Here is a 23513-nt window from a genome sequence, read left to right as displayed (position 1 = left end):
GGCATGCGGGTTCCTAAAGAGGGGGTCCCTGAGGCAGAGAGGACAGCCTGGCGCCCCCAACTCCACTCCGGCACCATTTCTGAGGTCTCTGTGCTAGTGCCCCCAGCCCTCGGGTCCTCCATGTCTGTTCCCTGCCTCTTTTCCAGGTCATTCCCAACTATTCCTCCAGGACAGAGTATGAGAAGCTCTTTGCCCTGGGGGTTACTATGTAAGTTGCTACTTCACTTTATTAACATGAATTTCCCCATTAACCCAACCTTACTACAAAACAACAGGGTAATATGAAAAATAATTTTCCCCAGAGGCTCAGGAGGCTGAGGCAGGAGGATCACAAGTTGGAGGCCAGCCTCAGCCACTTAGCCAGGCCCTAAGCAACTCAGTGAGACCCTGTCTCTAAATAAAATACAACATAGGACTGGGGATGTGGCTCAGTGGTTAAGTGCCCCTGGGTTCAATCCCTGGTACCCCCCCCCAAAAAAATTAAAACTAAAAATAATAATAATAATAATAATAATTGTTGAAAAACGCAATCAGTTCCTAAGCATATTTAATTATGCTCTACATATCCCCATAGTGGGTAGACATATGTGTATAATTTTTCTAGACATATAAGCAAGAGAACATATTATTTTGGATTCTTTTTCCAAAATTTTATTACAAGCAATTTTGTTCTTAGGGAAAATTGAATTTGCAAGGAACACAACCAAAACTCTAATTTGACATCTACTGTGGTCACTTTATCACATGTCTGTCTTTCTCTCTATCCATCCATTCAGCTTGTTTTGAGATGCATGGTAGATATTACAATATTTCTTTTTCTTTTCAAGTTCTATTTGCCTGCACAGTGAACCCTAAATATACATGCATTCCATAGCCTCAGATTCAACCAACTGCAGATCAAAAATGTTTGAAGCTGTGCCCAGCGGTGCAGCTCGGGAGGCTGAGGCAGGAGGATCTCAAGTTGGAGGCCAGCCTCAGTCATTTATCAAGGCCCTGAGCAACTCGGCGAGACCCTGTCTCTAAATAAAATATAAAAAGGGCTGGGGAGGTGGCTCAGGGGTTAAGCAGCCCTGGGTTCCATCCCTGGAACCAAAAAACACTGAAAAAAAATCTCTGTACTACCCATGTACACACTTTGCCTTCCATTATTCCCCAAATGGTATGATATAGAAACTATTCACCTAGAACGAGGGATTCTAAGTAATCTTGACATTGTTTTGAACTATTTGGGAGGATGTGTGTACACCATTTTCTATAAGGAGGATTTGGGGACCTTTGGGGACCCTGGAAGCAGTCCCCTGGGGAGCCCGGAACGAGAGCAATACCTCTCCATGCCGGGTCAAGCAGAGGACTTGGCTGTTACCCCAGTTAGCTATTGTCGCCTGCGTCCTCTCAAAAATCATGCCTGTGCTTCTGACGTAGGTAGTGCTGGACCTTCGCGGGCAGCCTCTGCACCTCCGCTCTCTGCCTCTGACAGTACAGCGGGGAGGCTGTTCATGCCTGGAAACCCGACTCTCATGTGTCCTTGCTTTACCTGTCCATTGACCTCATGATCCCCTTAACCTCTCGCCTCCTGAGGTGGGCTAGAAATAAAGCCAGGGGACCCTCCAGCTCTGGTACATCTTTATGGCTCCCTGGGAATATCACTCTAGGAAAATCGCCATATAAAATGAACTAAGTAGCTGAGGCTGGCCTCCAACTTGCGATCCTCCTGCCTCAGCCTCCCCGGTCACTGGGGTCACAGGCATGGGTCTATCCAGCACCTTTTTTTTTTTTTAAGAAAAGGAGAATGTTGGAATGCCTTTGGGGGGAGCCACAAGTCCACCTTCAGCCTCTTAAAGCAGGGAAGTGGTGCCTGTCACCTGGCTCAGTCCTCTGCTTTGCTCTCCTTCTCCGTGGTCAGGTACGGCCAGATGACGGCAGGCAGCTACTGCTACATCGGTCCCCAGGGAATCGTCCACGGCACGGTGGTGAGTGACAGGCCACTCCTGGCCCAGGTGGGCGGGTCCCTGGAGGTGGTTGGACGGGGAACGGGCACCGGGTCTCTTCTGTCTGCAGCTGACCATCCTGAACGCCGGACGTCGGTACCTGGGCATCGAGAACCTGGCCGGCAAGGTCTTCGTCACCTCCGGGCTGGGCGGGATGAGTGGGGCTCAGGCCAAGGCTGCTGTCATCGTGGGCTGCATTGCGGTGATCGCAGAGGTGAGCTCCTGCTTTGCTCCTTCCCTCCCTCCCTTCCGTCCGTCGGTCCTTCTTCGAAGCTGCCCACATCCAGGCTCCTCTGTCCTCTCATCTGCCTCCACCCACCGCCCACAGCCTCCACAGAGCCCTGCCCAACATCGTAGGGTAGGATCCGCTGTAATGCACGCTTCTGGATTTCCAAGCGCCCCTCACCCTCTGTGACCAAGGCCCGTGGCTTCCCCTCGGGGACACTGAGCATCGTCTACGGGCATGACTTCCCTCTCTCCCACCAAATCCCGGGACTCCAGGTGGGAGACCACATCTGTCTGGGGATCAGCGAGTATAGACAGCTTTTGTGCAGTGCAAAGTCAGGTGGTGGCGACCAACAAGTCACCCCTCAGTAGAGGCAGAAAGTAGAAGAGGCGAAGAGCCGGAGATAAACCTTGGTGATACATACCAGTGTGACACTAAATCCATGCCGTCCACACCTGTATGTGTGGGTAGCAGCTAACAGAAAATGTATCTGTAATGGCTGACATGACATCAATAGTTTTTTTTTCTTTTTTCATGTAACCAACAGTATTGACCTTGGCTCAGCCTCTCAGTGAAGTCAGGGTCCACACCTCTAGATTCGCTTGGATTTCCCTCGTGGATACAAAATTGCTGCCCCAGCCCCAGCCCTCTCATCCACCTCCAAGGTAGAAAGTGAGAAGAGAAGTTTCATGGATGACTGACTTTATTTCTGCAGGAATGTCCCATCTCAGAAACCCCTTCTTTGTCATCTCATGGGTCACTCTTGGATCCAAGGGATGTCCTTATCTGTGAAGGAGGGGAAGAGTGGATAGTTTTCTGTGCTTACTTGGGATGCAGTTCCTCTCCCGGCGCTGGGTGGTGTCGCTGTGTACAAGCCTGGGCTCCACTGGCAAGGGAGCCAGGAGGAGGAGTGGTGTGAAGGGACTTCATGGTGCCACTCTTGAGCCTGTGTCATAAGCCTGCAGCCGTCTGCATGACGGACCTTCGCGGGCAGCCTCTGCACCTCCGCTCTCTGCCTCTGACAGTACAGCGGGGAGGCTGTTCATGCCCGGGAACCCGACTCTCATGTGTCCTTGCTTTACCTGTCCATTGACCTCATGATCCCCTTAACCTCTCGCCTCCTGAGGTGGGCTAGAAATAAAGCCAGGGGACCCTCCAGCTCTGGTACATCTTTGTGGCTCCCGGGAATGTCACTCTAGGAAAATCACCATATAAAATGAACTAAGTAGCTGAGGCTGGCCTCCAACTTGCGATCCTCCTGCCTCAGCCTCCCTGGTTGCTGGGATCACAGGCATGGAGCTCTCCAGCCTATCCTTCCGAGCGGAGGGTGATACGGGTGGGGACAGTGTAACTGAGCTGCCCTGTGTCTCCCGGCCCAGGTTGATAAAGCAGCTCTTGTCAAACGCCACCAGCAAGGCTGGCTGATGGAGGTGACTGACAGCTTGGATCACTGCATTGAGAGGCTCAGGTAGGGCTCCTTGCCAGGCGCAGGACACCTGAGGCCTGAGCACCCGAAGCAAGAGACTAAGAGGAGTGACCGGAGGCTGGGCAGCTTCGCATGGCCCTGCCACCTGGCCACAGGTGGGCACCACATCCGGTGCCACCCCAGGGGTCCTACTGTTGACTCATCAATAGGAGGGAGATTTATTTATTTCTGGTATTAGAGATGAAACCCAGGGGCGCTCTACCCCTGAGCCACATCCCCAGCCTTTTTTATTTTTTATTTTGAGACAGGGTCTTGCTAATTTGCTGAGGCTGGCCTCCAACTTTCCATCCTCCTACCTCAGCCTCCTGAATTGCTGGAATGACAGGCGTGCTCCACAGCGCCCTCTTGAGGAGAGGAGGTGGCTGGTGCCAGGGCTTCTCTCCCCACACCTCCTGACCCGCCTGCTGTTGCTCTGGGACACCTCTGCCACCTGCAGGGCCTGTTATTTATTCCCATCTTCTGTTTGCCAAAATGAGCTTTGAATTTTCTTGTCCTTCTGTTTTCCCAAATAATCTTGACAATCATCTTTAGTGAACCTACAATATCAGGACCCCCTGGGGTGCTGTGAAGATCTCTATCAGAGTTCTCATAGCCCGTGGCCCTGATTCGCGGAACCACCTCAGAAAAGGTCATCAGGGTGGGCGTGATTATTCAGGGGGAGGCTGAGGCAGGAGGATCGCAAGTTGGAGGCCAGCCTCAGCAACTTAGCGAGGCCCTAAGCAACTTAGTAATACCCTGTCTCTAAATAAAAACTTAAAAGGCTGCAGATATGACTCAGAGGTAAAGCACCCCCAGGTTCAATCCCTAGGACCAAAAAAATAAATAAATACAAATGACTGGACTTGGTGGCATATGTCTGTCATCCCAGCAGTTTGGGAGGCTGAGGCAGGAGGATCTCAAGTTGGAGGCCAGCCTCAGCCACTTAGCGAGGCCCTGAGCCTCTCAGTGAGACTCTGTCTCTAAATAAAATATAAAAAGGGCTGGGGATGTGGCTCAGGGGTTCAGCACCCCTGGGTTCAATCCCTGGAACCAAAAAAAAGAAAAAAAAAGTGTGTCCTGAACAGAGGGACTCAGAGTCCCACACAGTTCTTTTGGTGGCTTCTTGGGTGTTGCCAGCTCCGTGCGCCAGGGGAGGGTGCAGGCTTGTCCCGGGCACCGTGGGCAGCTCTGCTCTGCTCTTGGGTCCTTCTAGAGAAGCAAGAAAAAAGAAGGAGGTGCTCAGCCTCGGTTACCATGGCAACGTGGTGGACCTTTGGTAAGTGGGGGGCGGGGTTGGGCCCCTCCGGCCGCCACGTGAGCCCCCAGCGCCACTTCCGGCAAATTCCCCTCAGCTGGCCAGGTGTGTGCAGGACACGAGCCTTGTCCCTGAGCCCTGCCCCACCCTGGTCCCCGTCCTCTCCCGAGTCCACGGCGGCCTTTCCCCTGATGCCCAACCCCGGGAGGCAGGTTCAGTTTGCAGGGTGCGTGGCTGGAGAGGGGGTTGCGGGCTGCTGTTCCCGCTGGACCTCGGGCCCTGCCGGACCTTCCCTGCACTGATCACCGCGCCCCTTCCCCAGGGAGCGTCTGGTGCATGAACTGGACACGACCGGGGAGCTCTTGGTGGACCTTGGCTCAGACCAGACATCTTGCCACAACCCCTTCAATGGCGGCTACTACCCCGTTCAGCTCGGCTTCACGGAGGCCCAGAGCCTCCTGGCCTCCAACCCTGCTGAGTTCAAAGACTTGGTCCAAGAGAGGTGAGGGGACACCCGGGGCTCCTCGGGGTGGGGACGGCAAGACCTTCCAGCCTGGACAGCCCAGCTCCTCACCCCACCCTGAGGAGTTGCCCTCGGGCTCACCAGCAGCCAGCTGGGTGACATTGGGCAAGACTTGAAGCTCTCTGCTTCTCTGCCTTGTGTCAGACGGGGTCACGGGCTCACATAACTCCCAGAAATGGTGGGGAGACAAACAGAAGTAAGATTTGCAGCCAGGCACAGTGGCGCACGCCTATCGATCGTCCCAGCAGCTCGGGAGGCTGAGGCAGGAGGATTGCAAGATGGAGGCCAGCCTCAACCACTTAGCCTCAGCAACTCAGCGAGACCCTGTCTCTAAATAAAATAGAAAAAGGGCTGGGGATGGGGCTCAGGGGTTAAGCAGCCCTGGGTTCAATCCCTGGTGCCAACAAAAACAAAATAAAATAAAAAGATTTGCAAAGTCCCCAGTCCCGTTTCCAACTGAAGTCAGTGTGCTAAGTCACTTCTGGGACATCTGGGGTCCTGTTTTCCCCAGCGCCCCCGTGAGCCTGGTGATCAGGAAATGCTCGCTGTCCGCTGGGTCTTGAAGCGGGGTCGTGGGCATTCCAGGCACCTGGACTGGGTGGGGTAGCTTTGGGGGCCTCGGTGCCCCTGGAGGGACCAGACCCATGAAGCACAAGAGTGGGGTTGAGAGACCAGAGCGCGCAGGGCTTGGTGGGCGGGACCCGGGAGCGCCCAGGGTGCCCGCGGGCGAGGCTGACGTGCCCCTTCATTGCAGCCTGAGGAGGCACGTCTCGGCCATCAACAGGCTGGCCAAGGAGAACTTCTTCTTTTGGGACTATGGCAACGCTTTCCTCTTAGAGGCGCAGAGAGCAGGTAGGGAGGCTGGGAATCCCCTCCTGCTGCTGCGCTCTCCACGGTGACTCAGCCAAGCGTCGGGTCCCCCGCCCACCCCGGGGAGTCCCCACTGCGCCTCTGCCCCGGCCTTCCTTCTAGTAGCGGGTCCCACACTTGCGGAACGTAAGTGGCGAGAGAGAGAGAGCAGGCGCCAGGCGGCGCGCAGGAAGGCGCTTCTGCGCCCGGGCGCGCGGTCTCGCTCCGTCAGGTCGCAGATCCATTCACAGAGGAGACGTCCGAGAGGTGCCCGGGGCTCTCCTCCCGGCCCCACCTCCTCCCTGGAAGGGCAGTCTCGGGTGCACCTCTGGAGACATTGGGCGAATGTGTCCCCAGCCTCCCAACTTCACCAGCCACTCAAATGTCACCCTGCCACCCATGGATTCTAATTATACAAAATGAATATGGATTCCATTATGCCATATATGAGGAAGTCACTACACTGGGATCGTTTCCCAGCATCACCTCCTTTTCCGGCCTCCTCTCTCCCCTAATTCCCTCTCCCTACGCTACTGGTTTTCCTTCTGTTATTATTATTATTATGATGATGATGATGATGATGATGATGATGTACCAGGGGTGCTTAACCCCTGAGCCACCTCCCCAGCCCTTTCAATATTTTATTTAGAGACAGGATCTCGCTGAGTTGCTTAGGGTCTCACTTAGTTGCTGAGTCTGGCCTCCAACTTGATATCCTCCTGCCTCAGCCTCCCAAGCCACTGGGATAAGAGGTGTGCACCACAGTGCTCGGCCCCAGATTTGGATCTCAAATACTAGGAACCAGGATTCGTACCATCCTATAAGTCTGAGCAAGAGAAGATTCAAGATGGTTCTAGAACATTCCTTCACTGCCAGATTCCCCAGGATTTCCTCATGTCCCCTTCCTCCCTCCCTCTAGATCCTCTTCTCTGCTTTTTTTCTTCTCTTCATTTACTTTAAAAAAAAAAAAAAAGTGATGCTCCTTCCCCAGCCTTTCCCTGGGACCCTAGCTGAGGTCACCATGGGGGTGGCCATGTGGGTTCTCACCTTGGGATGATGATCCTGTCCACAGGAGCAGACGTGGAGAAGAAAAGTGCCAATAAGACAGAATTTCGTTACCCCTCCTATGTCCAGCACATTATGGGGTAAGTGACTTGGGGGCCACCAGTTCCAGGGTGCCCAGTGCCACCCCCAGTCCCTTTCAGTGTCTGGGACGTGGTGTTCGGGTTGGAAAGGCCTCCAGCTGACCACACCAAGGTCATGTGCTGAGACCCTCACACAGCCCAGAGCAGGCAGGTCCCAGGTCCCAGGGTTCCTGCTGTGATGTGCAGACGAACAAGAAAGAAAAACAGAGACTCCTCTAGGGCCCCGGGGAGCAGACAGGCAGGGACCAAGGCACAGGAAGCTGGGACCAAGGGAGCAGGAAGCTGGGACCAAGGAGAAGGAAGCTGGGACCAAGGTGCAGGAAGCTGGGACCAAGAGAGCAGGAAGCTGGGACCAAGGAGCAGGAAGCTGGGACCAAGGAGAAGGAAGCTGGGACCAAGGAGCAGGAAGCTGGGACCAAGGAGAAGGAAGCTGATGCCAAGGAGCAGGAAGCTGGGACCAAGGAGAAGGAAGCTGGGACCAAGGTGCAGGAAGCTGGGACCAAGGCAGCAGGAAGTTGATACCAAGGAGCAGGAAGCTGTTACCAAGGGAGCAGGAAGCTGGGACCAAGGAGAAGGAAGCTGGGACCAAGGCAGCAGGAAGTTGATACCAAGGGAGCAGGAAGCTGTTACCAAGGAAGCAAGAAGTTGATACCAAGGGAGCAGGAAGCTGGGACCAAGGAGAAGGAAGCTGGGACCAAGGCAGCAGGAAGTTGATACCAAGCAAGCAGGAAGCTGGGACCAAGGCAGCAGGAAGCTGGGACCAAGGAGAAGGAAGCTGGGACCAAGAGAGCAGGAAGCTGGGACCAAGAGAGCAGGAAACTGATACCAAGGAGCAGGAAGCTGATACCAAGGAGCAGGAAGCTGGGACCAAGGCAGCAGGAAGTTGATACCAAGGGAGCAGGAAGCTGTTACCAAGGAGCAGGAAGCTGGGACCAAGGAGAAGGAAGCTGGGACCAAGGCAGCAGGAAGTTGATACCAAGGGAGCAGGAAGCTGTTACCAAGGAGCAGGAAGCTGGGACCAAGAGAGCAGGAAGCTGGGACCAAGAGAGCAGGAAACTGATACCAAGGAGCAGGAAGCTGGGACCAAGGAGAAGGAAGCTGGGACCAAGGCAGCAGGAAGTTGATACCAGCAAGCAGGAAGCTGGGACCAAGGGAGCAGGAAGCTGGGAACAAGGGAGAAGGAAACAGATACCAAGGAGCAGGAAGCTGGGACCAAGGCAGCAGGAAGTTGATACCAGCAAGCAGGAAGCTGGGACCAAGGGAGCAGGAAGCTGGGAACAAGGGAGAAGGAAACAGATACCAAGGAGAAGGAAGCTGGGACCAAGGCAGCAGGAAGTTGATACCAAGGGAGCAGGAAGCTGTTACCAAGGAGCAGGAAGCTGGGACCAAGAGAGCAGGAAGCTGGGACCAAGAGAGCAGGAAACTGATACCAAGGAGCAGGAAGCTGGGACCAAGGAGAAGGAAGCTGGGACCAAGGCAGCAGGAAGTTGATACCAGCAAGCAGGAAGCTGGGACCAAGGCAGCAGGAAGCTAAGGTCACTTCCTGTGTGCTCCGTAAACTCCCTGTGCCTGCAACCCTGAATGCGCATCTGTGGTGCCGTTTGGAGAATACAGAAGATCATGGCCCTCGGAAGAGAAAGGCATGCCGGGAGCAGTCCTGGGTGGGCTCGGGTGAGCAGAGCCCTCCGTTCTCAGTACAGACTTCTGGTTTCAAGACATTCTCATGCCAGTAGCTTTGATGGCCCCCTCTCCCCGGGCAGCTCTGGGTTCTGCCATAGCTGCTGAGCAATCATGAAGACAGAAGCAGAAACTAGCAGGTTGCAGCTATGAGCAGAGATCAAAAGAAACATCTCAGCAAGGAGCTGCTGCTTCAGAGCGGCATGCCTCAGGGTCACAGCCACATCCCTGGGGGCAGGGGGGGCTGGTAGGTTGATCCTGAAGACTAAGACCTGCAGCGGCCCTGGGGCCCTGTCTGGCCCAACTGACTGTGCAGGGTTGGTCTTGGGAGGACCCAGGACAGAAAGGGGAAGAGGAGAGAGCCGGAGAGGGGACCAGGGTCAATGGTAGAGGCCACAGCTCCATGCCCAAGAGTCTAGCTTTAAGACTTACAGTCCTGGGTGTGTACAGATGGAGCCAGAAAGGAATGGAAGCAAGAAAGGTAAGGTTCAACTCACAATAGCTGCACTATGGAGCCAACCTCAATGGATAAAGAAAATGTGGTATGTATGCACAATGGAATATTACTCAACCTTGAAGAAGAATGAAATGATGGCATTTGCAGGTAAATGGATGGAACTGGAGAAGATCATGCTAAGTGAAATAAGCCAATCCTAAAGAACCAAAGGTCAAATCTTCTCTTTCATATGCACTTAAAAATTCACAATTAGTGGTGGGGTTAGGGAAGAATAGAGGTACTTTAGGAATAGGGGAGCCAGGGAGGGAAGGGGGTATGCAGGTGGGAAGGACAGTAGAATAAATCGGATATTATGACCCCACGTGTATATATGATTACCTGACTGGTGTAACTCTGTATCATGTACAACCAGAAGAATGAGAAGTTATATTCCATTTATGGATGATGAGTCAAAATGCATTCTACTGTCATATATAACCAATTAGAACAAATAGAAATTTTTTAAAAAAAGAAGAAAGGTGAAGTTCACCTTCTCTAGTTCATGGGAAGGGGAGGCGGAGCCAGGGGAGGCGGAGCCAGGGGAGGCGGAGCCAGGGGAGGCGGAGCCACGGGAGGCGGAGCCAGGGGAGGCGGCTAGGCTTTGCCTGGGGAAGGGATGCACGAGGACAGTTCATAAGGGATGTACCCACACAGCCCGGCAAACAGGAGCCCCAGGTGGGCCCCGGGCCACTGCATCTCTGCCCCACGTCACCCAGCCACAGCAGCTCGGGCACCTGGGAAGGTCAGCCGGCCTACTGCGAATTCCTCCAAGTTCAGGTCCCCACGTGGATTCCTTTCTCTCAACTCTTCAGCTCCTCAGGTGATGTCGTTTCCCGTAGTTTTACAAAAACTTCCTGTAATTATTTTACAAAAATTACAGATCGCAGTTTGAGAAAAATTCTGCTGGTCCCTGTCCCTGCTGCTTCTCTGACGCTAGAGAGGTGACCCAGCCCAGAGAGAGGACAGAAAGCTGGGAGGGATTTAGGGACAAGGAGGGGCCTGGAGGTAGGGAGGGAGGCCTGCGGGGCCAGGGAGAGGGACCTGAGGGACCAGGAGGCCCTCTGACACTTGTCGACTTAGACGTGCGGGAGTCTCCGTCTCCACTCCAGATTCCGATCCCTCGGTACTGGGCGTGCGCACATGCCGCCCCCCGTGGCCCTTGACAGAAAGTGCCATCAGCCCGGGAAACCCCAGTTGAAGAGACATTTGTCCATGCAGGGACATATTCTCCCAGGGATTTGGGCCTTTCCGCTGGGTATGCACGTCGGGGGACCCCCAGGACCTGGCCGTCACAGACCAGCTGGCCACATCTGTGCTGGAGAACGCAATTGCGGAAGGAGGTAATGCGTGGGATGGGGTGGTCTCTCACCCACGAGTGGGTGGTCTCTCAAAGCTCCTGCCTCCATGGGGGACCTGGCTGCTGGAAGGAGAGTCTGCATAGGACCCTAGGCCCAGATGGCTTTCGTGAATCTAGTAGGCACTCAATTAACTACACAAAGAACCTTGAGGCAACCCAGGAAGATCCTGTTCCCTGCATGTTCTGAGGCACAGAAGCAAGAACCCTACAGGCACGCCAAGCTGCTGCCCTCCAGAGATGTCCTCAGCTCTACCACTCAGGATCTTCTGGTTGTAATAAACAGAAAGTCACTGCATTAGTTAGCTTTCCAGTACTGTGACAAAATGCCTGAGAAAAATCAGCTTGGTAGAAGGAAAGGTGTATTGTGGCTCACAATTTCAGAGGTTTCGATCTGTGGTTGGGCGACTCCATTGTTCTTGGCCCTGAGTTCTGGCTCCAGTGACGAGGTTCCAGCAGGTGTCTATTGCAAGTAGGGTGTATGGAGGGGCTGGGACCCCAGCAGGGGCTCTCTCTGCTCATGACACACCCACTTCCTCTCTGCAGTAAAGACGTCTGTGAAGCTACAGTATATGGACAATGTCCGCTGGATCCGTGAGGCTGCCAAGCACCAGCTGGTGAGGGCTTAGGCCTTGGGATTGGCAGGGTTGGACAGTTGGATCCTGGATGAGGCCGAGTTGGGGCTCAGCACCCAGCTTGCCAGGCACTGAGATGACACAGATGCTGGACACCATGTGACTATTTGCAGTAGTCCTATGGTGGCCCCTCTAGGGGGACAGTGGCCACCATCTTGCCCCCCAAAAAAGAGATGCATAAAGGAGCCTGGGACCTTAGATAAGGTGACTTGGGTGACATGTGGAGGAACATGAACCATTGTGAACTATTGGCAGGAAAGCAAAATGGTACCACTACTATCAAAACCAGGAAGTTCCTGAAAAACGTCAACAAGGCCCATCATCCCAATAGCTCAGGAGGCTGAGGCAGGAGGACCACAAGTTGGAGGCCAGCCTCAGCCACTTAGCAAGACCCAGCACCAAAAAAAAAAAAAGGAAAGAAAACAAATGAATGGATTCCAGTGGGGATGAATCCCATCATGTGTCACCTCTCCAGAGCACAAGCAGGTCGCGATGTCTGAGTCTCCACGATCCAGGGCTCATCCCTAGGTAGCTCAGACCTCACGTGGACATGCAGTGACCCGGGGCTGATCTGGCACCTCAGCAGGCCTCCAGGCCGTCTGGGATCCTCCCAAGCCACTGGCTGTGGGACTTCTCTAGGGATCAGGGGACCGTGGCACGTGGCGTGGAGGTCACCCACATCCTCGCCCTGTCCTCGGGGGTCCGCATGCTTGCCTCTCGTTTGAGAGGCTTTCTCTGGCCTCCCTCTGCAGGTGGTGGGCTCCCAGGCAAGGATCCTGTACTCGGACCAGAAGGGTCGCGTGGCCATCGCCGTTGCCATTAACCAGGCCATCGCCAGCGGGAAGGTCAAGGTAAGGACCCCCACGTCCAGGAGGTTCCTTGGCCTCAGTGCTGGGCCTCCCCTGGGGCTCCCCCTCCCTGGCCCACCTTCCGAGCCTCCGGGAACAGCCTGACTTGCCCTCTGTGGGCTAATATGTCACACCTCCCCTTGCTGCAGGCACCCGTAGTTTTGAGCCGAGACCACCACGACGTCAGTGGAACCGACAGCCCATTTCGGGAGACCTCCAACATTTATGATGGCTCTGCCTTCTGTGCAGGTGAGGGCGACCGAGAGATCTCACACACACACACACACACACACACACACACACACACACACCCCTGAGCCACATCCCAGCCCTGTTCATTTGCTACTTTGAGATGAGGTCTCCCTCTGTTGCCGAGGCTGGCCTCCAACTTGTGAGCCTCCTACCTCAGCCTCCCGAGTCACCGGGATTATAGGTATGTGCTACTGTACTCAGAAGGAAAAAAAAAAATTAAAATGTAGTGTTAGCCAGGAACAGAGACCTGCACCTGTAGTCTCAGCTACTCAGGAGACTGAGGCAGAAGATTGCTTGAGCTCAGGAGCTTGAGACCAGCCTGCGTGACAGAGTAAGACCCCATCTCTAAATAAATAAATAGGTAGATAAATAAATTGTTTGATGTTAGATTTGGATTTTTTATATCTTTATTTTCTTTTCTTTATTTTCCTGTGGTGCTGAGGATGGAACCCAGGGCCTCACACATGCTCGGCAAGTGCTCTACCACTGAGCCACAACCCCAGCCCTAGATTTGGATTTTATTTTTTTAAAAATGAACTGAGTCACTCATTCAGTCTCAGCATTATGAGAGATGCTCTAGTATCTGGAAGCCTGTGCCTCGGGCTGAGAAGGTTCTGGAATGGAGGACTTGCTGCTTTCAAACTAAGCAAGTGCTAGGCAAAGGGACTAACTGGATTCTCTGTACCTGAGCGTGCATCTGACCTTGTCACTTGCTGGGTGACATTCAGATCCTAGGAGGGAAGCTGCTTTCCTGTCTTTTCCGGATTCTAGAACTGCATTTCTTGGCCTGTGGCCCCTTCTCTGTCTTCACAGCCCAGCCTCAGGAGGAGGTTTCCGGGTTCTCCCTGATCTTGTGAGCACCCGATAGTTTTGTTTGTTTGTTTGTTTGTTTGTTTGTTTTTGCGGTGCTGGGGCTCGAACCCAGGGCCTTGTGCTTGCAAGGCAAGCACTCTACAGTCTGAACTCTCTCCCCAGCCCTAGCACCTGGTAGTTTTGGAGGAAGAGTCTGAGAGAGAGAGGAGACACCCTATATCCGGGTCCCCAGCAGGCTTCACAGTCTCAGGCTGGTTCATGTCTGTCCCTTAACAGTGTGTTAGATATTGAAAGCACCCAGTGGGGACTCTGCCTCTACAAGTACCGTTTCCCGCTAGATTGCAAGTTGGATTGTCCTGGTGCGACCCAACGCAATGGGTTCACCCCTTGGTGCGTGCAAAGCCAATTAGCACAACCAGGAGATAAACAAGGGAAGAAAGGTTTATTACTTGCAGCAAGTAAGGAGAGTACCTGGGATTACCCCCCAAAGCCCGATCTTTCCCTGAATGAAGACAGTCTGTCATCCCAGCAACTCGGGAGGCTGAGGCAGGAGGACCACAAACTGGAGGCCAGCCTCAGCTATTTAGCGAGACCCTGTCTGAAAACACACACACACACACACACACACACACACAATCAGCTGTACCTAGTGGTGCACACCTGTAATCCCAGCAATTCCAGAGGCAGAGGCAGAAGGATCCAAGTTCAAGGTCAGCCTGGGTAAGTTAGAGAGATCCTGTCTCAGAATAAAAAGGGCTGGGAATGTAGCTCAGAGCACGCCTGGGTCCAGTTCCCTTGTTCCACCCAAAAAAATAAAAAAGCAAGGAGCTTCCACTGGAGAAACTCATGCATATTCATATAAGAGGCGGGCACATTTCTGAGCATGCCCAGTTGGAGATCAGGCTTCTTCGCACATTACCTGACCAAGAGAAGGGGCCACCTGGGCAGCGGATTCAGGATTATCACACGCACAGTTGACTCAGGTCCCTGAAACGGCAGGTCAGTGACTCCCTGATGTGAGCTGGTTCCTTAGATTTTTCTGGAAGGTGTTACCCGAAATGAAAGAAGAACTCCAAGGAATCTTAACAGTCCTTTAAAGGGACAAGAACTGCCCCACCCTGCAAGCACAGATGATCACCTCAAAAAATGTCAGCCTTGCAGCCTTGCAGCTACCTCCTCCACCTCCTGTTTGGTTTTCTTTCTCTGTTTCCTTTTTTTCTTTTTCTTTCTTTTCTTTTTTTTTTTTTTTTTTTTTTTTTTTTGGTACTGGGGATTGAACCCAGGGTCACTCAACCCCTGAGCCACCTCCCCAGCCCTTTTTATATCTTATTAAGAGACAGGGTCTCGCTGAGTTGCTTAGGGCCTCACCAAGTTGCAGAGGCTGGCCTCCACCTTACGATCCTCCTGCCTCAGCCTCCGGAGCCACTGGGATGGTAGGCGGGCGCCACCACATCCAGCCCCCCACCTCCTATTTAAAGAAAAGAGCCGAGTCTTTGTCAGTGTCTCCTGTTGCAGCTTGGGCTCTTCAAATACAATGATGGCTGTTTCTGGAGCTACCTGTCCCCGTTTCCCATGTGTCCCTCAATCCCCAGTAGGCACTCGGGCCTGCCTGGAGTGTGGAATGACATGTGGCTCTCCTGTTTCTGCAGACATGGCTGTGCAGAATTTCGTGGGAGATGCCTGCCGTGGAGCCACCTGGGTCGCGCTTCACAATGGAGGGGGCGTGGGCTGGTAAGGGGCCAGGGCATGGGCTGTGGGCTGCTGAGCAGGTTTGGGGGAACCAAAGGCCTGGGCCCCAGCTTCCCTACCACTTACTCTACCAATAGCTCCGCTAAAAAAAATGTTCCTCCTGTGAGCCAGGAATTGGAGGGACAGAATATCAAGGGGAAACCTGCCCAGGGGACTCCACTTCTTTGGGTCACACCTGTCACGTGGGACATGAAGCCCTGTTGTGGATGCTTGATAAGAACAGCAGTCACCCCTTCCAGGGTCTAAGGTCTCATTCTTCCCTCTGACAGCCTCATTTGAAAGCATAAGACCCAACCAAAGCCAGGCATGATCCCAGAGGCTTGGGAGGCTGAGGCAAGAGGATCACAAATTGAAGGCCAGCCTCAGCAAGAGTAAGGCCCTAAGGAACTCAGTGAGACCCTGTCTCTAAATAAAATACAAAAAAGGGCTGGGGATGTGGCTCCATGGTTAAGTGCCCCTGAGTTTACTCCCCAGTACCAATTAAAAAAGAAAAGAAAAGAAAAGAAACACCCAAAGTTCCCAGGGAAACTGGGCTGAGAACCAGGAGACCTGGGTACTCTCTCCCTAGCTCATAGCTCTGTCCCTGTCCTTTCCAGTTCCCAGACTGAGATTGAGGTTTCTCAGAAGATCTCTTTATTTTTTTTCTTTTTGGTCCCAGGGATTGAACCCAGGGGTGCTTAACCACTGAGCCACATCCCCAGCCATTTTTTGTATTTTATTTAGAGACAGAGTCTGGCTAAGTTGCTGAAGGCCTTGCTAAGTTTTTGAGGCTGGCCTCCAACTTGCAATCCTCCTGCCTCAGCCTCCCAAGTCACTGGGATGACAGACCTGCACCACCACATCCAGCTGCTTTCTGTCACTGTAACAAATGCCTGAGATCATCAGTTTATAAAGAAGGAAGGTTTATTTTGGCTCAAAATAAACCTTCTCCACCCCAAGGAAAAGGAATAACTCACATTTATTGAACGTGGACCATACGGTGACCTTTGCTAAACCCTTTGAACCCACTAGCTCGCCTAATCTTAGAAGCAATGTACTTTTCTTTGTCGGGGAGAGTTTTACCAGGGGTTGAACTCAGGGACACTTGACCACTGAGCCTCTTCCCCAAACCTATTTTATATTTTATTTAAAAACTGAGTTGCTTAGCACCTCGCTAAGTGGATGAGGCTGGCTTTGAACACTGCACCCAGCAGGAATGTACTTTTGACAGATGAGAAAACCAAGGCACTAAGAGGTTGATGAACTGCGCCTGCGTGGGTTTGCCTCTGCAGGTCCCGCCCCCGGCCCCGCCCCCGGCCCCGCCCCGCCCCAAGCAATCCTGTCATTCAGGCTGGGTTTCTGCCTGCTCTGAGCAGCAGGGGGCGCTGTGGCTTCAGAACAGAGAACAGTTCCCCAGGCTTGGCTCCAATGGCCATCTCTGAACTGACCTCTGAGCCTGATTTGGCGGGATCAAGTAATCCCCTGCCCTCCACAGCCAAGTCCTCCAGAAATTGAGCTTCCCAGAGCATTCCAACGGGCTGGGTTGGCCTCCTGCCCGTGGAGGATGAAATTCTGAGCTTGTAGCCGAGTCAGGTGGCTTTAATTAATGGAAACTATGACCAGAGCGCATGTCCTTTCCAACACGTGGCCTGAAGAAAACCAGGACGGAGAAGAGCTGCCTGGTCATTGGCTTGCCTGACATTTTGGCCCTGGATTTACTGGGATGATTCTGGAAGGGAAGAGGTCAAGTCGCTTGTCCAAGGCCACAGACCTGCTGATGGAGGCACTAACATGCTGACCATAGCCCCGGGTGCCCAAGTGGACTTTGGACCATGGGGCTGCAGGATGGGTGATCTGGCAGGTCCATGGTCAGGCCAGGCTCTGTCTATTTACAGTGCATCGCAAACTTGAAGGCGCCCAGGAGTCTTCTGGGGATTGTTAAAATACAGATTCTTGTTAAAATTCCGGGTCCAAGCAAGGGGGGCAGAGGGAGTGATTGTCACATGCATGTCATCCCAGCAGCTCGGGAGGCTGAGGCAGGAGGAACGCAAGGTCGAGGCCCACCTCAGCAACTTAGCGAGGCCCTGAGCAACTCAGCGAGACCCTGTCTCTAAATAAAATATAAAAAGGGCTGACGATGTAGCTCAGTGGGTTCTATCACAGGTGCACAAAAATTTAAGAAAGCATAAAGGTAAAATCAAGAAGAATGATCATTGAACTGAGTTACACTAGAGTTTTTGTGGGTTTTTTATTTGATTGGCTGGTTGGTTTTTTGCAGGGCTGGCAGTTGAACCCAGGGCCTCATGCGTGTTAGGTAAACATGCGTGTAGGTCACCAACCTACACCCCAGGTCCTGGGCAGGTCTCTGAGCAGGAAGGAGAAGGAGGCTACCCCTGACTGGGGGGTCAGGCAGACGTCAAGAAGGAAGAGACACCAAGTGGGTCATGGAGATGACCTCAGGGTCCATTGGAGCAGCTCAGAGGCACAGGCAGAGAGGCCAGGATGTGGCCCAGGAAGCTGCCCCTGGCTCTGCCTCTCTGGTGCCCCCGTGGCTCCTCTGCAGAGGCCGGTGTGGCAGGATGTCCCCCCTCCTGACAACCTCAAGCCCATGCTTTCAAAACACGCGTTCGTGCCCACTTCAGGGAGTGACCGCAGAGCCCCTCTGCCTCTTGCAGGGGAGAGGTGATCAACGGGGGTTTTGGCCTCCTGCTGGATGGGACCCCAGAGGCGGAGCAGAGAGCCAGAATGATGCTCAGCTGGGACGTCTCCAATGGCGTAAGTGCCCCCAGACCCCCGGCTCTTCTTCTGCTGCCTGGCTGCTTCCGTGTCTTCAGTAGGTTCCAGACTGCAGACGTGAGCCAGGGTCCTCGCACACCCGCCGCCCCGACAGTCAGGAGCAGGTCCTGCCCTCTCCAGCCACCCCCTTACCACACCGTCCTGACAATTTCCAGAATCTTCTTCGCACTCTCCCAATGCTGGTCTCACCTGTTCAGTCCAGCCTTTGTCTACTCAGGTGGCCCTGGTGGTCCCAGCCCTTCCTCCTGGCACAGCCACCCTCGGTGCTAAAAGGTCTCACATTTTTTTGGTGCTTGGGATGGACTCGACTTCCAGTCTATACAGCCTCGTTTTTAAAGTATGTCTACCATCTTTGAAGGCAGCTTTTTTTTTTTTTTTTTTTCCAGTACTGGGGATTGAACCCTGGGGTGCTTAACCCCTGAACCACGTCCCCAGTCCTTTTTTGTATTTTATTTAGAGACAGGGTCTCACTGAGTTGCTCAGGCTAAGTGGCTGAGGCTGGCCTCCAACCTGCGATCCTCCTGCCTCAGCCTCCCGAGCCACTGGGATGACAGGCATGGGCCACTGTGTTCAGCTCAGAGGGTCAGATCCTTAAGACAGGTTCTTAAACTAGATTGGCCTTCGGGTCGTACGATGGTGACCCACCTGTGCTGCGATACAGCCTCTGGGATGGGAGGGGCTGGGTTCCTTCCCAGGACCGCATCACAGGTAGCCAGGGGGACAGGCAGGAAGCAGCTGAAACTGGAGATCAGAGGATACGTGAGATGTGAGAAAGGACAGGACAGCAGTTGACTGGGAGCCCCCAGCATTGGGCCCAGAGGGTGAGTCTGAGACTAGGGGACTCCAGTGGGACTGGGGACCCTTCGCTCTGAAGCTGTGAAAGCCGGAGAGAGCCACAATGAGTTTTGTTCTGGAAACTTCCCTGGGTGCAGTATGGGGGTGGATGGAGGGGTTTGGGCAGGAATGGCCACAGGGGTGGGGGACATACATGACTGTCCTGCCCGGGGAGACCAGGTGGAGAGAAAGGAGTGGACTGGAGAGGGATTTTGAAGGTGGATCAGAGGTGGATGGGATTCCCTAAAGCTGGTGGGGAGGCAGGTGCTGAGGCCCTGGGAGGCAGGGAGGCCAGGTCATTCTTAGGGTGGGGAGGTGGCCCCGCTTCAGACCAAGAAGAGGGCAACTCCCTGCAACCGCAGCCCACAGAAGAGAGGAGGCGTCCCGAGCTGGGGAGGGGACAGATGCAAAGGAAGCCAGCAGCCCCACGGAGGGCATCCAAGGTCCCCGGGTGGAAGGTGGGAGCCGCCATACCTCGCAAGGAGCTCAGTGACCTTGACCCCAACTGCTCCATCCACCCCACTGAGACCAGAGAGGGGCCGGGCGCTCTGAGCCCCGCTCCCCCAGGGTGGAAGAGGGGACACCCCAGAAACGGGAGAGAGAGAGGCCTCCGGAGAGGAGGGGAGCCACAGCCGGTGCCCACGGGAGCGGGGTGTCCTGCCCCCTTTTCCTCTCTTCTTGCGCCCCCCTCACCCCCAACGTGGCCCGAAGGTGGGAAAGGAACCTTCCAGGCCTGCTCTCCATGCAAGGCCCCATCCACAGCTCCTGCGGGCAGGGCCCCTGGGCAGCAGGCTGGAGGAGGGGGACACGCTCTGGAGGTATCAGTGTCTTGTCTCCTCTCAAGTCAGCCGCCATTCCTGACCCCGCGGGTGGCCCTTGGGCTCCGGCCTCACCACCTCCCCTTCCTCCAGGTGGCCCGGCGCTGCTGGTCCGGGAACCCAAAGGCCTACGAGATCATCTGTCAGACGATGCAGGAGAACAGCGGCCTGGAGGTGACCCTGCCCCACCAGGTGGCAGAGGAAGGCATCCTGCAGCAGGCCCTGCGGCCCTGAGAGGGGGCCCGGGACCAGCCTCCGTCCTCCCCCCACCCCGCTGCAGCTTCCCCTGGGCCACAAGGCTGGCGGGACCCCGCAGTGTCCCGGATGGGAGCACCACGACCGTCTTCACACAGCCAGCCAGCCAAGGCCCAGAGAGGTGTAGCCATTTGTCCGGGACCACACAGCCTGACCCAGGGAGCACAGGGAACAGCATGCTCAGGGTCATGGAACGGACACCAGCTCTGGACACGCTCCCTACGCACACTGACCACGCTGGTCACCTACCAGGTCCTTCGGAAGGCCCCAGTTTTATCAGGTGGCTTGGCCTCCTGTCCATGCGCCACCCCCACACCCTCTCCTCTCTCTCTCTCTCTGTCGTCCGTCTGTCTGCCAGCACTTCTGGCCCCTCCGTGCCCCAGGCTTGGGGACGCAAAGGAGGAGCCTCTGGAGAAAGATGAGAAATAAAGGAGAAGACAGGACTCTGTACAGCTGGCAGTGTGGCCTGGTGGGACTGAGCAGCGGGCGTCCCCTCAGGGAAACCCACCCATTTCTCCAGGGGGAAGGAGAGGCTGGGGTCCCCCAGTGGCCTACACTGCGGGGAAACGCAGCCTGACCACTTCCAACAGAGAGGTCCCCAAGAGCTCTGTTCGGGACCTGTGTGTCCGGCAGGAAATGTGTGGGTCCCTGAGACTGAAACTCTGCACCCCTTCCCCAGACTCCATGACCCACCCACGGCTGGACCCACCAAGGCCAGGGGGTTCTGTAGCCATACATTTCCAGTTTTTGGTTGGTTGGTTTTTTTTTTTTTTTTTTTTTTTTTTTTTTGTACCAGGGATTGAAGCCAGAGGCACCTTACCACTGACTAAGCCACATCCCCAGCCCTTTTTTAAAAAGTTTAAATTTTGAATCCGGGGTCTCGCTTAACAACCTCGCTCAGTTGCTGAGGCTGGCCTCCAACTTGTGATCCTCCTGTCTCAGCCTCCCAAGTCGCTGGGATTACCTGACCTGCATCATGGCACCTGGCTGCTTCCCTGTCTTGAGCAACCCATGACACTGGCCCCTTTCCTTTAAAGAAATTTATTAGGCTTTGTTAATGAGACACCAAACCTTGAATAACCATTTAATTTGTTTCAAGTCTGATCCTAACGGAGGATCATAGACGTTATATTGGTCCGCTTCACATTACCATAAGGAAACACCCGAGGCAATAACATATAAATAGAAAAGGTTTATTTTGGCTTACAGTTCTGAATGTTCCAGCCTGAGATTAGGCAGCCTGACTGCTCTGGGACTCTGGCAAGGCTGCCAAATGGCAAATGGCAGATGGAAGAGGAAGCTGTTTACTCCCTGAGCCCACAATCAGTGCAGAGCTGTGTTACTAAAGAGGTCGGGTTTTGCTTAGATTCTGGCAGTGATCTCGTATGCAGCCTCCCTGATTCCGTTCTCATCCTAATTCTATCTTGGAGATTCTGCTCTCAGAGAGATGATTCCCAAAAACTCAGGGATGATTCCGTGACTCCTGTTGGAGCCTCCAGGAGCTGAGGATCCCTTGTGAATAATGCTTCTAGGAACATGGGAGTACCAATTTCTGTTCTAGTCTCTACTTCCGATTCTTTGTGGGTATATATGCAGAGGTCTGATTGCAGAATCACCTGGTAATTTTATGTTTAATTTTTGAGGAACTCTCACAGTGTTTTCCATAGTAGAAAAATATTTTTGTATTATAAAAAGCATTTTAGATACAAGTGCCTGTCATTTAAAACAAAACCAAATAGTGCCAGAGGGAACTGAGTGTGACATCAAAGCCCCCTTTCACTACCCCACATCAGAAGTAGCCACAGTACTTGTGCATGTGTTATCTTTCTAGAAATTTCTAAGCATATGCAAACTCATGCACATATGTATAATTTTCTTTCTTGTAGGTAAGTGGGATCCTTCTGAAGAAGGTTCTGTATTGATTTGGGGGGGGGACTAGAGATTGAACCCAGGATCACTTAACCACTGAGCCACATCCCCAGCCCTTTTTCTATTTTATTTAGAGACACAGTCTTGCTGAGTTACTTAGGGCCTCACTAAGTTGCTGAGGCTGGCCTCCAACTTGTGATCCTCTGGCCTCAGCCTCCCGAGCTGCTGGGATGACAGGCATGTGCCCTGTGCCGGACTAGTTTTCTTTGTTATAGACAAATGGGATCCTTCCAAGCAAGGTTCTGTATTGATTTTGTTTTGTTTTGTTTTGGTACTGGGGATTGAACCCAGGGACACTTACCACATCCCCAGCCCTTTTATTGTTTTGCTTTTGTTTTTTCTTTTTTGCAGTGCTAGAGATTTGAACCCAGGGCCTTGTGCTTGCAAGGCAAGCACTCTACCAACTGAGCTATATCCCCAGCCCTCCCCAGCCCTTTAAAAAATTTTTTTTTAAATTTGGACACAGGGTCTCACTAAGTTGCCAAGACTGGCCTTGAACTTTAGATCCTCCTGCCTCAAGATGCTGGGCAAGTTTTTATATAGATTTGACTTCTTTTTCTTTCTTTCTCCCCCCCTCCTTTTTTTTTTCCAATACTGGGACTTGAACCAGGGTCTCACACATGCTAGGCAAGTGCTCTCTACCATCTAGCTACATCCCCAGCCCATAAACGCCTCAATATATAATACATGTTTCCTATTCTTTTAATATGATGATATTCCTTATTTTAAAAATGTCTTTAATAATAATCATTCATCTATTTGATAAATCTAAACTGGGAATCTTCCCTGCTGGGCTCTGGACCTGAGGTACAGTCCAATGCTTCATTTTTTTTTCTTTATTCTTTTTTTGTACCAGGGATAGAACCCAGGACTGCTTAACCACTGAGCCCCAGCCCTATGTTATATTTTATGTAGAAACAGGGTCTCATTGAGTTGCTTAGGGCCTCGCTAAGTTGCTGAAGCTGGCCTCCAACTTGTGATCCTCCTGCCTCAGCCTCCCAAGCCCCTGGGATTACAGGCATGTGCTACCATGCCAGGCTCCAATGTTTCATTCTAGAATGGGAGATAGATGGTGGAGGAGCAGAGAAAGGGACACAGAAAACAACTGCATGAGAAGAGATGTCAAAGGAAACAGGCTTAGGGGTGGGAAATAAGGGAGCTGGGTCAAGATGTACCTTGGATCCAAAATTTAGCACCGTCCTCCCAGGGGGATCAAAGGAACCTCCACAAAGTCTCTGAGGTGGGAACCAGCTTGGCCTGTTGGAAAAACTGGAAAGAAAGGAGTGAGGTGGGGGGTTCGGGCAGTGGGATTTTAGTGGTGGGAATGAAGGCATGTGGAGTGGGTGGGATGGGAAGGGCAGATGGCAAGACCATAAGGGCCACAGGAATTAAGGACTGGGTGGGAATCTAAGCAGATTTGTGTTTTTAGATCTGCCCTGTGCTGAACAGATGGGGTGGGAGGCCGTCGGGTGAGTGGAGGCTGCTACTCAATTATTTTTTTTAAGAACCTAGGAGTGAAATATGAGTTTGGATTTCAGCGGTGGTATAAGAGCGACTTTGCATAGAATCTGGAGAGAGGTAGGTGAGAGAGGAGAGGGACAAGGCAGTCCTGGGAAAAATGAGTCAC

The 23513-nt window shown here is 53.3% G+C and overlaps 1 protein-coding gene across 4 annotated transcripts in view; it reads left to right on the top strand.

The window, feature by feature from the left end:
* Uroc1 (urocanate hydratase 1) overlaps positions 1-20691 on the top strand; it is a 29130-nt gene extending 8439 nt beyond the window's left edge. For 3 of the 4 annotated variants that reach the window (XM_047534895.1, XM_047534893.1, XM_047534892.1), the window contains 15 exons: positions 147-208; positions 1904-1970; positions 2059-2202; positions 3594-3682; positions 4893-4955; positions 5257-5436; positions 6212-6309; positions 7379-7451; positions 10843-10964; positions 11525-11595; positions 12366-12464; positions 12611-12710; positions 15176-15257; positions 17930-18029; positions 19796-20690. In XM_047534895.1, coding sequence (XP_047390851.1) covers positions 147-208; positions 1904-1970; positions 2059-2202; positions 3594-3682; positions 4893-4955; positions 5257-5436; positions 6212-6309; positions 7379-7451; positions 10843-10964; positions 11525-11595; positions 12366-12464; positions 12611-12710; positions 15176-15257; positions 17930-18029; positions 19796-19936 — 1491 coding nt within the window. In that variant the 3' untranslated portion in view covers positions 19937-20690. Of the gene's footprint in view, positions 1-146; positions 209-1903; positions 1971-2058; positions 2203-3593; positions 3683-4892; positions 4956-5256; positions 5437-6211; positions 6310-7378; positions 7452-10842; positions 10965-11524; positions 11596-12365; positions 12465-12610; positions 12711-15175; positions 15258-17929; positions 18030-19795 lie in introns of all 4 variants that reach the window. The other variant, XM_047534894.1, reaches the window with a different exon arrangement.
* The last annotated feature ends 2822 nt before the right edge of the window (positions 20692-23513 follow it).

Source organism: Sciurus carolinensis, chromosome 19 (assembly GCF_902686445.1).
Source record: "Sciurus carolinensis chromosome 19, mSciCar1.2, whole genome shotgun sequence".
Classification (NCBI taxonomy): domain Eukaryota; kingdom Metazoa; phylum Chordata; class Mammalia; order Rodentia; family Sciuridae; genus Sciurus; species Sciurus carolinensis.
This window is presented reverse-complemented; position numbering and strand designations above follow the sequence as displayed.